Source organism: Pleurodeles waltl, chromosome 6 (genome assembly GCF_031143425.1).
Source record: "Pleurodeles waltl isolate 20211129_DDA chromosome 6, aPleWal1.hap1.20221129, whole genome shotgun sequence".
In the NCBI taxonomy this organism is placed as follows: domain Eukaryota; kingdom Metazoa; phylum Chordata; class Amphibia; order Caudata; family Salamandridae; genus Pleurodeles; species Pleurodeles waltl.
Window position 1 is genome coordinate 1,129,934,831 of NC_090445.1, and position 12,279 is coordinate 1,129,947,109.

Sequence of the window (12,279 nt, forward strand, 5' to 3'; positions counted from 1 at the left end):
AAACCTCAGTTTGCTACTATAATCTCCCAAGCAACCCTACTAAATTATTCCCCCATGTATCTCTCCTTTGACTCATCCCAAACCTCATTTTACTGCTATGATCTCCCTAATCTCTTTCTACAGAATCTTCCTTCCTCCATCTCTCCTTTTGCTAATCTAAAACCTCATCTTACTACTGTGATCTCCCACTTAACACTTTCTAGATTCTTCCCTCTTGTATCCCTCCATTGTTTTATTCAATCGGACTGATTCACATGTCCACCACTCAAATTAACTCATATTTCTCTATACTAAACCATCACTACTCCTTTTGAGTTACAGCTTAGCATGCTATTCGCCACAAAGCACTTTGACGCCTCATCAGGAGTAGTAAGCTCAATATAATTACAGTTACAATTACAATATGTTGAATGACATTGCACATTCCCGCCCTCTCAACTTGATGCAGCACAACGCAGAGCAGTAAGTGTTCCTGTTGTCTTGTGCTGCTTCAAATGATGATAAATCTGCCCCTTAATTTAATTTTTTTTACAATGAGGTTAGCACAGCTTGTAGTGGGATCACCTGTCTCTAAACATACAGAGTCTAGACAATGGGGTACGAACAGGGAACAAAAGTTCTAGGCCCCTCAGAACTGAATTTTTTGGTATTAAGGGAAAGGAGGGAAACAAATGAAAATAAGCTGTGGGACTGATGCCCCGTCAAATGGTAGCCTTCTGCCTTTAAGTATATGCCTCAAAGTAATGTTCTATTGACAAAACATTTCAGAAATTAAATATATCACAGAGACGTTAAATCGAAAGGTATTAAGGTTGCGAATTACCGATAGCTTGAAAAATCAAGATGTTATCACTTTCCTCCTCCACGTCATCTACAGCAGAGGTGCTTTAGTCTCCCGTCGCCATAACAAGAGGTCTGATTCAAAATAAATAATTGATAAATAATTTCTACCCTACTGCATTGCTCATCTTTTTTCACGACCCTTCTCATGTTAAAAAAAATGAAAAAAGTGTTCAGGGTTATCTTCTTGAACCACTGTAGTGCTGACAACTGAAAATAGTGCACCTCAGTTTCACTGATGGCCGGCCAGGGCTACTAGGCCACTCTTATTATATATACAAAAGAATTACTTGCTTGCCAAGGCTAGACTTATTGACTTTGCCAATACTGATTTTAGTTTTTGCACAGAGTCCTGTCATAGGGTTTTCCTTTACTTTCTTATTGGTTGTGCAAACTTTATAACGATACTGAGGTCATTTAAATCATCTAATCTATGCTATGACTAATAATTTTTCTGTTACTAAAACACCCGGGATTTAAATGTGTATGCATAGGTTGTAATTATTACTGCTCTTACTAGACAATTGTATAGCTCACTGATCCCACTTGTCTGTCCCAATGGCACCATTATTATCGTCTAAATTTATTTGAATTCCAGTTCTTCTGAACCCCTCTTACGTATGTGTTTCTTTCTTCCTCATCTATGGACTCTCTATCCCTTAACTATAATTCTATTAAAGCACTTATTAGCCATCCGCCGCATACTGGGGAAATGAATACATGTTCAGACACATCGTTCGAGTCACAAATACATCTCTTTGTTGGTGCAGTACATTCTGAACATTACAAATACAAACACCACCCGCATTGCTTGATCTAAGTCCCTCCTTTACAGGTTATTGGTTCTTTTCTTAATTCCCATCATTCACACCGTAAAATCAAATCTTCCCACTTAAACAAAACATGAAATATTAGCACAATACAGGGAAAATACACACTTATGTAGCCTGAAACCTTTTTCTGTGACCAGCTTTCCAAAGCATGTGGCCTATTTGTATTGATTATTGTACATGTCGTTGTTATTTTTACCCACAGTAATCCAGTTAGACATAAAGCAGCATTTTCCCATCACATCAAAGTTTTGGATCCCAGTACTTAATTTGTGCTGACGATTGCAGGTGGTGGGTAATAGCACTCAACTTTCATCATCCGACTTTGGGAGTAGGGAAGGCAAAGGTAGAAAAAGGAGAACAAAAAGAAAAGAAATACAGGAAAACACTAAAAAGAGAGCGAAGCACAATGAAAAAGAATCTGCAATAAGGAGACACAGTAAGTGTAGGATGGTGGACAAAAGTGGTGGAAACAAGAATAGGCAGCATTGGTATTCGGAGTACACCATCAATCATCAACACTAGTGGAATGGTACTATGAAAAATGCATTTTTTACTAATTATGCGCTAATTGCCAGCACTTATTGTTGGCTATATACCTAGTTTAGCAATGCTACCAAAAGAAGCAAACTTTTAAATCAAAAGCTTATGCAGTTCTTGATTAGACATCGTCAGCATAGTCAAAGTGCAGTAGTTTAGTACAAGATGTTAGGAGCAATTTCTAAGCCCCTTTAAGAGCTCACTGCTGAGTAGGCGAGAAGGAAATTAGAAATTATGAGCAGAAATGTCCATAACTGACCCAAGCAGCCCTGTACCATCGATAGTGCTCACTCTAAACCATGTAGATGTCCATCTTGAGGAGTAAGGTGTTTTTCTGCTTGTGTGATAAAATCTGGACAATATAACAAGCAAATATGGAGAGTAGCATGGTCTAATCAGTGGTTTGGCACTGTCTTTCAGCTCTCCGAAGAGGAGGCAGACAAGGTTGCCAGTTTTAGGAGAGGACCTCATCAAAGTTGATTGCCAAAACGTTTTCAGAGAATGTTATCAGTTGTAAAATGTAGGTTTATTCTGTATACGCAACACATTGTAGGTATTGAGTCCAGGAGCATCAAAACCTGGTGACAGGCCTTTGCTGTCAAATGGATAAAAGTTAAAGAGCTGCCCATTCTGGGTCTCCAGGGAGACTGAGGAAGAGCCAAGGCGCAGGATGCATGGGAATTCCTTATCAAATACAACTTGAAAGATACGCTCTTCCAGGTGTTGAAGTTTTATAGTTCGATATTTTTCCGGAATAAGTTCCTCGATGTGTGGGCCGAACTGTTGCATGACCAGAACACCATCAGCATCAGCTTTAATCTCATAAAAGGTCAGGTTGGCGTATGTGTAGAACCCTACATATGGGGTAGGACTTGTGGGAGGATTTAGCTTTTTGTCTGCTTCCCGGAATGCTTTTTCCATTGCAGGAATAAGGTGATCGTATGTGTGGGCCACAATGTCTTCACCCTTTGGCCGGGCCCCTGACATCAGAACAATGAAACTCATCCGCAGCTTGGGAACCAGGGAAAAAGTTGCTGCATAGCCATCTAAATCACCGTCTTTTCTAATTATATCATACCCATGCTGTTCGTTAATCTCCCATGGGGTGCCTGTCTTATTTGCAAAGTAGTTAGTAGAGCACTTGAAAAGTGGCGTGAGCATCGTTTTCATTGTATCTGGTTCAAGGAGCCGTCGGTGGTAGGTACCCAGTAGCACCATAGCTAACTTAGCCAGATCAGCAGCTGTAGAGTACATCTGACCTGAAGGTCTATACCAACCAAGATCGTAAAGAGGAGCTGTCTGCCCACTGCTGTAGAAGCCCACTGCCATCTGGGAACGGACTGGCAGAGAGATGTCAAAGCCTGTATCTTCCATGCCCACACGCTCTAGGATGTTTTCGGAAACCCAGTGCTGGAAATTGCCCTCTGGTGTTTGCTCTGCCAAGACATGGGCTAGCATGGAAAAAGCCAGATTACTGTAGTGGCACCTAAAATGAAAGAAAAATATTCTGAGAAACATTTCCTAATTGTGATATTGAAGCAATTTTGTACTGCGACATAAGCATCAAGTGCCTATCGAAAACAACATAATCCTAGTGAGTATTTTCATCAATTACATTGTGAAATGAGACCAAAGAATATTGCTATGTACAAATTGTTTTTATGATCGAGGTACACCTTTAGTTACATATTGACATTGCCTAGGAAGCCACACAGTGCATGATTGACTTAGAAAAAATGTCGGACAGAATTCTCTCTAATAAACAAAAGATAGCAACAACTGCGAGACAGGGCTTCAAATAAGAGATTTCTAAATAAAAAGATTGTTGTGAGTCAAAGTTCTACTTTTCTTTCCTTGCACAGTTAGTGCAGGGCATGTCCATAGGGCAATACTGGAAAAGCATTAAAAATGTCAGAAGCAGAGAGATGGTTGTATGTCACATATCGACCACAAAAATATTGTGTTGCAAAAATATAGATGAAAACATCAATAATTCTCAAAGAACAATGGCCGCCAATTTACAACAATAATATTACTGACAATCAATGTCACATTTAATGAAAACAACATAAGAATGATAATAAAAAGGTGCCAGTGAGAAAAAACGTGTAGTGCTCATATCAGTAAGATACAGAGTGTTAGTAAAGTAATCAGTGTGTAAATCAAGGAAACAAGAACACTGCCTTTTTTAATAGAATATAAAAGTACGCCTGAATCTGTTGTTTATTATCATTCCTATGTTTTTCATCCAAAGGGAAAACGATTATCAATAATAATATTGTTGTCTTTTTAGGGACCACTGTTCTTTGACAAATAAATAATTACTCTAGGTCTCTAGTGATCTTTCGGTTCCCCTCGATCTCATATTATGTAAAAATACTGTTAGCCAAAACGTAGACTTGACATGCCTGTAACTGGCCAATAATGCCATCATTGACTACAAAAAGCTGTCGACAGTGAGAAATAAAGTGACTCTAAAAATGTCTACAAACAAAGTATCTATGGTGAAAATATAGCACTTAAAAATACCAAAACGTAACCAAAATATTTACTTCAACATTTTTAGTGCCAAAAAATGTAAAAAATGTTTAAAAAATGAAATTATTTCTAAATAATATGATCTAAACCTGAATTGAAAGTTCCCTTTTTAAAAGAAATACAATATAGTCTAAAAACAAATGTACACACATTTGAAATATATGTTTAATATTTTTAAATAACATTATATTTATAAACATGTATGTCAACTTTTAACACAAGTTTGTTTTAGTTTACAATATGATTTGCATCAAGTAGTTTTAATACGTGTACTCAATAAAAAAAATGCATAGCTTGAACTGTACTAATTATCTTTAAAAAAATACAATATAGTCTAAAAACAAATTTATAGAAACATTAAATATGTGTTTAATACGTTTAAATAACATTATATTTATAAGCATGTATGTCAACTTTTAACACAAGTTTGCTTAAGCTTGCAATATAATATGCATCAAGTAGTTTTAATATGTATACACCTATAAATAAAAATGCCTAATTTAAAATGTACTAATTTATTTAAAATAAAATCACCAACAATCTAATATATGACTGTGAGAAACTGGGGCTGATTGCAGAGGCCCCATAACTTTTTGCCCCCATTTTCCACTTTATGCTGGTGTTTTCCTGACTCTGATGGTGCCCTGGGTACTGCTAACCAGTCCCAGGGCCTGTGCTCTTTGTAAAATGGATATGCAAATTAGGCTAATTATAATTGGCTAAGTTAACCTACCTATAAGTCCCTAGTATATGGTAGGGCATGTAGGTTTAGGGACCACAGCATAGGTGGTGCACACCTAGGTGCATTGCTGAGGTGCCCAGTGTCATTTTAAAAGCAAGCCTGCCTTGCTGGCTGCTTTTAAATTAAAGTTATATGCAAATTCGACTTTGGAATTAAAGGTACTTCCAAAGTCTTAAACTACCTTATTTTTACATATAAGTCACCCCTAAGGTGTGCCCTATGTGCCCCTAGGGCTGGGTGCCATGTAACTATAAGCAGGGACTTTATAAAAATAGATTTATAAGCCCTGGTGAGGTAAAAACAGCCAAATTCGTTTTTCCCTCATTGAAGTAAATGGCCTTCATAGGCTAGAATGGGCAGACTTTATTTTAAATTTTAAAGTCTCCTTAAATGTTACATACCAAGAATTTGGTATCAAATTGATTGTTATAATAAATCCCACAACTTCCAGTTGTTGGATTTAATATAACTAGTGCAGGTAAAAAGTTTAGACTTTACCTAAAAAGTTGCCAATTTCAGCTCTGCATTGTTTTTGCTGCTGTGCTCTGATTGGCCAGCCTGCAGCAGCTTCTGCCAGGCTACTTTAATGAGGTGTGAAGTGGCCTGACTTCACACAAAGGAATGTGCTTGGGGGAGAGAATCTCCCCTCAGCAGATGGGAAAGCAGGAAGGGGGAGGGCTGCCAAACTGGTCTTCAAAGGCAGAGAAGGACATCTGGAGCACCCAGCAACACCCCCACATCCTGCAACCCCAGACAGCTAGGTGCCCCCTTGATTAGATTAGGAGAGGGCAGGAGAGGGGTGTGTTTATGATTTTTAGCCACACCAGTGGGTGGGCTCAGCCAGATCTCTCCTCCAAAAATCAGATTCATCCATTTTGGATTTTTAGAGACTGTTGCCTTCTGGGATGGATTTTTGCCACACTTCCCAGGAAGTGGTCATCACAGGGGGACGACCCTGTCCCTGATTGGAGAACCAGGGCCCCCCTGCTTTTCACCCAGGAGCAAGGATAAAACTGGCAGACCTGCACCCACGCCTCAGATCCCCTCCAGAATTCAACAAGAAAGGAACTAAAGAAGAAGAAGGACTGCCCTGCTGGACCCCTGGCCTGCACCTGGACCCTGCACTCAGAAGGACTGCACCAGCTGCACACTTGGGCTTCACCACAAGAAGGACTTTGCCTGGCTTCAACTGGTTCAAGGAGGGACTCCCTGTTTGCTACAGGTGAAAAATTGCTAAACCAGAGTCCCCTGCACCAACTCCTGAAGAAAGCGACCAGCTGACCACTGTCCAGTGGCCAAAAAGGAGTTTGCGCCAGGTGCATTCTGGGAGTTGAAGTCCGCACCCCCCAAGGACCATCACAGAACTTCTGGACCCTTGGGGTGAGCTGTGGACCCCAAAAGAACCTTAAAAGAACATCTGGGTGAAGCCCCAGAAGTTTGGAAAAGATTTGAGAATTTTTGGAAAAAAGCTCCAGAGAGGGACCGACCCGCCGCGGAAACTCTAGCCGGCTTGCCTCAACCGCGACCCGGCCTGACTTCGTGGTTCGTCCCGGTAAAGAAAAACATCCAAAAAAGAGACTAAGTCCGAACGTAAAAAGTTGACCGGGACCTCCCAGCCATCGTATCCGAGAAGGGCTCCATGGACGTCGGATCAAGATCCAGGTTTACCCCGGTCGAAGGATTTTCATCTCGAAAAAACGACTAAGTCCGAAGGTAAAAATCACCACCGAGGAAACCGACTTCGCGTATCCGGACAAGGGCTCCAGGAGGTCGGATCCAACTGGCAGGTTCGTCCCGGTGAAGAAAAACTTCAAAATAAAGACTAAGTCAGAAGGTAACTTTTTAACCGAGGCCTCCCGCGACCTGTAGCCGAGCAGGGCTCCATCGCGGTCGGCCTGAAAGTTTGACTTAGCCCCGGTCCTGGTGCAACCAGATGACCCGATTGGCGCTTTTTGTTTCTAAGCGCTAGAAAATAATAATACTTTAAAAATTCATATCTCCGGTTCCCCTGAACCGATTTTAATCGTTTTTGTGTCATTTTAAAGATAAAAATATAAGCTATTTTTATAAATTGGTTTTGGATTTTTAAACTGTTTCCTGTGTTTTATTTAATTACTGTTTTGTGATATTTGAATGCTTTACACTTTGTCTCCTAAGTTAAGCCTTGACGCTCGATGCCAAGCTACCAAGGGTAGAGCTGGGATTAATTTACTGAGACCTAACTGTACTTTTGTGGAGGTTTGTGGCTTGTTGCTAGGTGTAGGTACCTACCTGCCCTACCAATAACCCATTTTCCAACATAATTGGAAGCAGCGACGGGATCCTGTACTTGTGTTCAATATCACGTTACAGTTTTAGATAAAACAAATTAAAAATCCTTTAAATTGTCCTAGTGCAAAAATTGTTTTTAATTTTTAATTTTAAATTTTTTTTTTAAATTAATTTGGATTAATTTCAATTATTGAATTTTTGTAATTTTTTCTAAATTCTTGTTTCCAATTTTTGCAAAAAGTTTTTGTTGACACAAAACTAGGGAACCATGGAGCTTGATCTGGCTAGCCTACCCACACTGACAGTAGTCCAGCTTAGGGGGTTGTGTATTGAGAGAGGGTTGCCTGCAACCACTGATCTCAGGAAGCAAATCCTGATTAAATCCCTGACAGCATGGGCTGAGGCCCAAGGGCTAGGCACAGAGGAAGCTCCAGAGGAGGAAGAAAAAGAGCAAGATGCTAACTCTAACCACTCAGGGGAGGGAAGGCATCATACCCCAAGTGAGGAAGAGGAGGAACGGTCCTCACTGGATACAGTCACTAGGCGCAGACCCAAAGCTAGTGGTAGGAAGAGGGTCCTTTCAGGAGAAGAGAACCCATCCATCAGGGAAAGAGAGCTGGAAGCCCAGCTAGCCTACATTGCTTTGGAGGCAGATAAGCTTGCCCTAGAAAAGAAAAAGTGGGCAAGCAAAGAAAAAAAAGATGGAAGCAGCGATAAAGAAGCTGAGGTGTCCATGGGTGGGGGAGTTTGCCCCAGATTACCCAAGGGGGTGGTTCCTGCTTATGTAGAGGGGGATGACATAGATAAGTGGCTAGGGGCCTTTGAGAGGGCACTCCAAATGAGAAGGGTTAAGCCTCAATACTGGGGTTCCCTTTTGTGGGAGTTGGTCCCCAACTCAGTGAGGGATAGGCTTCTGACCTTAAGGGGGGAGGAGGCAGATTCATACCCTAGTATGAAGAGGTGCTTAGTCAAGAAGTTTGGTCTGACCCCAGAGCAATATAGAATGAAGTTCAGGGACACCCAGAAGGTCAGTACCCAGTCTTGGGTTGACTTTGTGGACACCTCACTAAAAGCACTGGAGGGCTGGATTATTGGCAACAAAGTTAATACTTATGAGGGGTTATACAATCTGATCATGAGAGAGCACATCTTGACCAATTGTATCCAAGAAAGGTTACGCCAGCATCTAGTGGACTCTAAGCAGACCAACCCTAGAGAGCTAGGGGAGGCAGCTGATGAGTGGTTGAGAACCAGGGTGGTTGTCAAGTCCCAGGGGGGAGATGCCAAGAAGGGGGGGACAGGTCCCCAAAAACCTAAGGAGGGAGGTGGTAAGCCCACCACAGAGACTCCCTCTGTACCCCAGAACCCTAAGAAGGAGGAGAGTAAATCCCACTCCCAATCTGACATGCAGAGACAGGGAGACCCAGGGTTAAAAAAACTCTTGGACAGTAGGGCTTGCTTTGACTGTCAGCAGACAGGTCACTTCAGAGGAGATGCAGCCTGTCCAAAGAAGGTGGTTAGCACTGGGCTGTCCAGTGTAGCCATAGAGGAGGATTCCTCAGATGATGAAGTCCTCCTAGCATTGTGCTGGGAGACAGGACCAGATGGTAAGCTGGTGATCCCTGAGGGTGGGAGTAGGCACTTCCACCACATTCAAGTGAATGGGATCCCTACCACTGGCCTGAGAGACACCTGTGCCAGTCACACTGTAGTGAGTGACCGGTTAGTGACCCCAGACATGTATGTCCCAGGAAAGACAAAGAAAGTCAGGATAGCCACAGGGGAGGTCACCTCCAAACCTGTAGCCATAGTGCCCCTAGAGAGGGAGGGTATCCTTGACTGGATTAGGGTGGTAGTCAGTGCTGACCTCCCACTAGATTGTATCCTGGGCAATGACCTCCCAGAGGTGAGTCTGGTCACAGATGGGGTGGTCGCCCAGGGCGCCCCCCCAACCCAAAGTCCTGGGGAGTCAGTCCCTACAGTTAGGAGACAGGGGTCCCCAAGAAAAGGAAAGAAGAAAAGGAAGGGTAGGCCACTCTTAAAGAGAGTTCCAGGGAGCCAAAGGCCTTCTGCCCCAGTAAGGGGGGAGCCCAGAGTTGGCACTGGTGAGGCCTCCCCTGACCCCAAGGAAGTCCTGAGTAGTCAGGCAGCTGTCCAGATGCAAGGTGTTGCCCCTGCACTGACAGAAGGGAGAGTGGAAGGAGGGTGTCTGCCACAGGAGGTGGTAGCCCCCCACTCAAGACAGCAAGAGGGGTGCCAGGACCCCAAAGATGCCCCTAAAGCAGCTCAGCCACCTGTCAGTGGAGAGCTTAGGGTGTGGTTCTGGGTACTGACAGCTGTCAGTAGCCTCTGCTGGGTCCTAGCCTTCCTGGCAGCACTGTACTTGGCCTGGGAGGCAGACCCCAGGGCCAATAGCAAAGTAGGCCCCCTGACCCTATTGGTCATGGTGGGGTTGCTCAAGTGTTGGGTGACCTCTTTGGGTAAGCTAGGTCTTGCCCTAGCAAAGTTAGGAGTAGGGGAGGTAGGCACCTCACTACCCAAGTTGGCAGAGAGAGAGGAGGAAGACCCCCCTAGAGGGAAGTTTCAGTTTGGGTTGGGTCCTTTTACTGTTGGGATGGCTTCACTACCCAGAGGGAGTGACCCTGACAGGGGGATGTAAGGCAGAGTAGGCCCTGCAAAGGGACAGCCAGTTTTCTTCACTGTCTTCCTCGCCTAACAAGCCAGGAAGACTCTCCCAGGGTTGGGCTGAGTCTCCTGGGCGTGTGGGCTGGGGGGGGGTTGTGTGAGAAACTGGGGCTGATTGCAGAGGCCCCATAACTTTTTGCCCCCATTTTCCACTTTATGCTGGTGTTTTCCTGACTCTGATGGTGCCCTGGGTACTGCTAACCAGTCCCAGGGCCTGTGCTCTGTGTAAAATGGATATGCAAATTAGGCTAATTATAATTGGCTAAGTTAACCTACCTATAAGTCCCTAGTATATGGTAGGGCATGTAGGTTTAGGGACCACAGCATAGGTGGTGCACACCTAGGTGCATTGCTGAGGTGCCCAGTGTCATTTTAAAAGCAAGCCTGCCTTGCTGGCTGCTTTTAAATTAAAGTTATATGCAAATTCGACTTTGGAATTAAAGGTACTTCCAAAGTCTTAAACTACCTTATTTTTACATATAAGTCACCCCTAAGGTGTGCCCTATGTGCCCCTAGGGCTGGGTGCCATGTAACTATAAGCAGGGACTTTATAAAAATAGATTTATAAGCCCTGGTGAGGTAAAAACAGCCAAATTCGTTTTTCCCTCATTGAAGTAAATGGCCTTCATAGGCTAGAATGGGCAGACTTTATTTTAAATTTTAAAGTCTCCTTAAATGTTACATACCAAGAATTTGGTATCAAATTGATTGTTATAATAAATCCCACAACTTCCAGTTGTTGGATTTAATATAACTAGTGCAGGTAAAAAGTTTAGACTTTACCTAAAAAGTTGCCAATTTCAGCTCTGCATTGTTTTTGCTGCTGTGCTCTGATTGGCCAGCCTGCAGCAGCTTCTGCCAGGCTACTTTAATGAGGTGTGAAGTGGCCTGACTTCACACAAAGGAATGTGCTTGGGGGAGAGAATCTCCCCTCAGCAGATGGGAAAGCAGGAAGGGGGAGGGCTGCCAAACTGGTCTTCAAAGGCAGAGAAGGACATCTGGAGCACCCAGCAACACCCCCACATCCTGCAACCCCAGACAGCTAGGTGCCCCCTTGATTAGATTAGGAGAGGGCAGGAGAGGGGTGTGTTTATGATTTTTAGCCACACCAGTGGGTGGGCTCAGCCAGATCTCTCCTCCAAAAATCAGATTCATCCATTTTGGATTTTTAGAGACTGTTGCCTTCTGGGATGGATTTTTGCCACACTTCCCAGGAAGTGGTCATCACAGGGGGACGACCCTGTCCCTGATTGGAGAACCAGGGCCCCCCTGCTTTTCACCCAGGAGCAAGGATAAAACTGGCAGACCTGCACCCACGCCTCAGATCCCCTCCAGAATTCAACAAGAAAGGAACTAAAGAAGAAGAAGGACTGCCCTGCTGGACCCCTGGCCTGCACCTGGACCCTGCACTCAGAAGGACTGCACCAGCTGCACACTTGGGCTTCACCACAAGAAGGACTTTGCCTGGCTTCAACTGGTTCAAGGAGGGACTCCCTGTTTGCTACAGGTGAAAAATTGCTAAACCAGAGTCCCCTGCACCAACTCCTGAAGAAAGCGACCAGCTGACCACTGTCCAGTGGCCAAAAAGGAGTTTGCGCCAGGTGCATTCTGGGAGTTGAAGTCCGCACCCCCCAAGGACCATCACAGAACTTCTGGACCCTTGGGGTGAGCTGTGGACCCCAAAAGAACCTTAAAAGAACATCTGGGTGAAGCCCCAGAAGTTTGGAAAAGATTTGAGAATTTTTGGAAAAAAGCTCCAGAGAGGGACCGACCCGCCGCGGAAACTCTAGCCGGCTTGCCTCAACCGCGACCCGGCCTGACTTCGTGGTTCGT

General features: G+C 43.7%; 1 protein-coding gene across 4 annotated transcripts in view; it reads right to left on the bottom strand.

Moving 5' to 3' along the window:
* Window positions 1-958: 958 nt before the first annotated feature.
* The window catches only part of LACTBL1 (lactamase beta like 1), a 694,216-nt gene continuing 682,895 nt past the window's right edge, over window positions 959-12,279 (bottom strand). For all 4 annotated transcript variants that reach the window (XM_069240319.1, XM_069240318.1, XM_069240321.1 and 1 more), the window contains one exon: window positions 959-3,696. In XM_069240319.1, coding sequence (XP_069096420.1) covers window positions 2,718-3,696 — 979 coding nt within the window. In that variant the 3' untranslated portion in view covers window positions 959-2,717. The remainder of the gene's footprint in view (window positions 3,697-12,279) is intronic.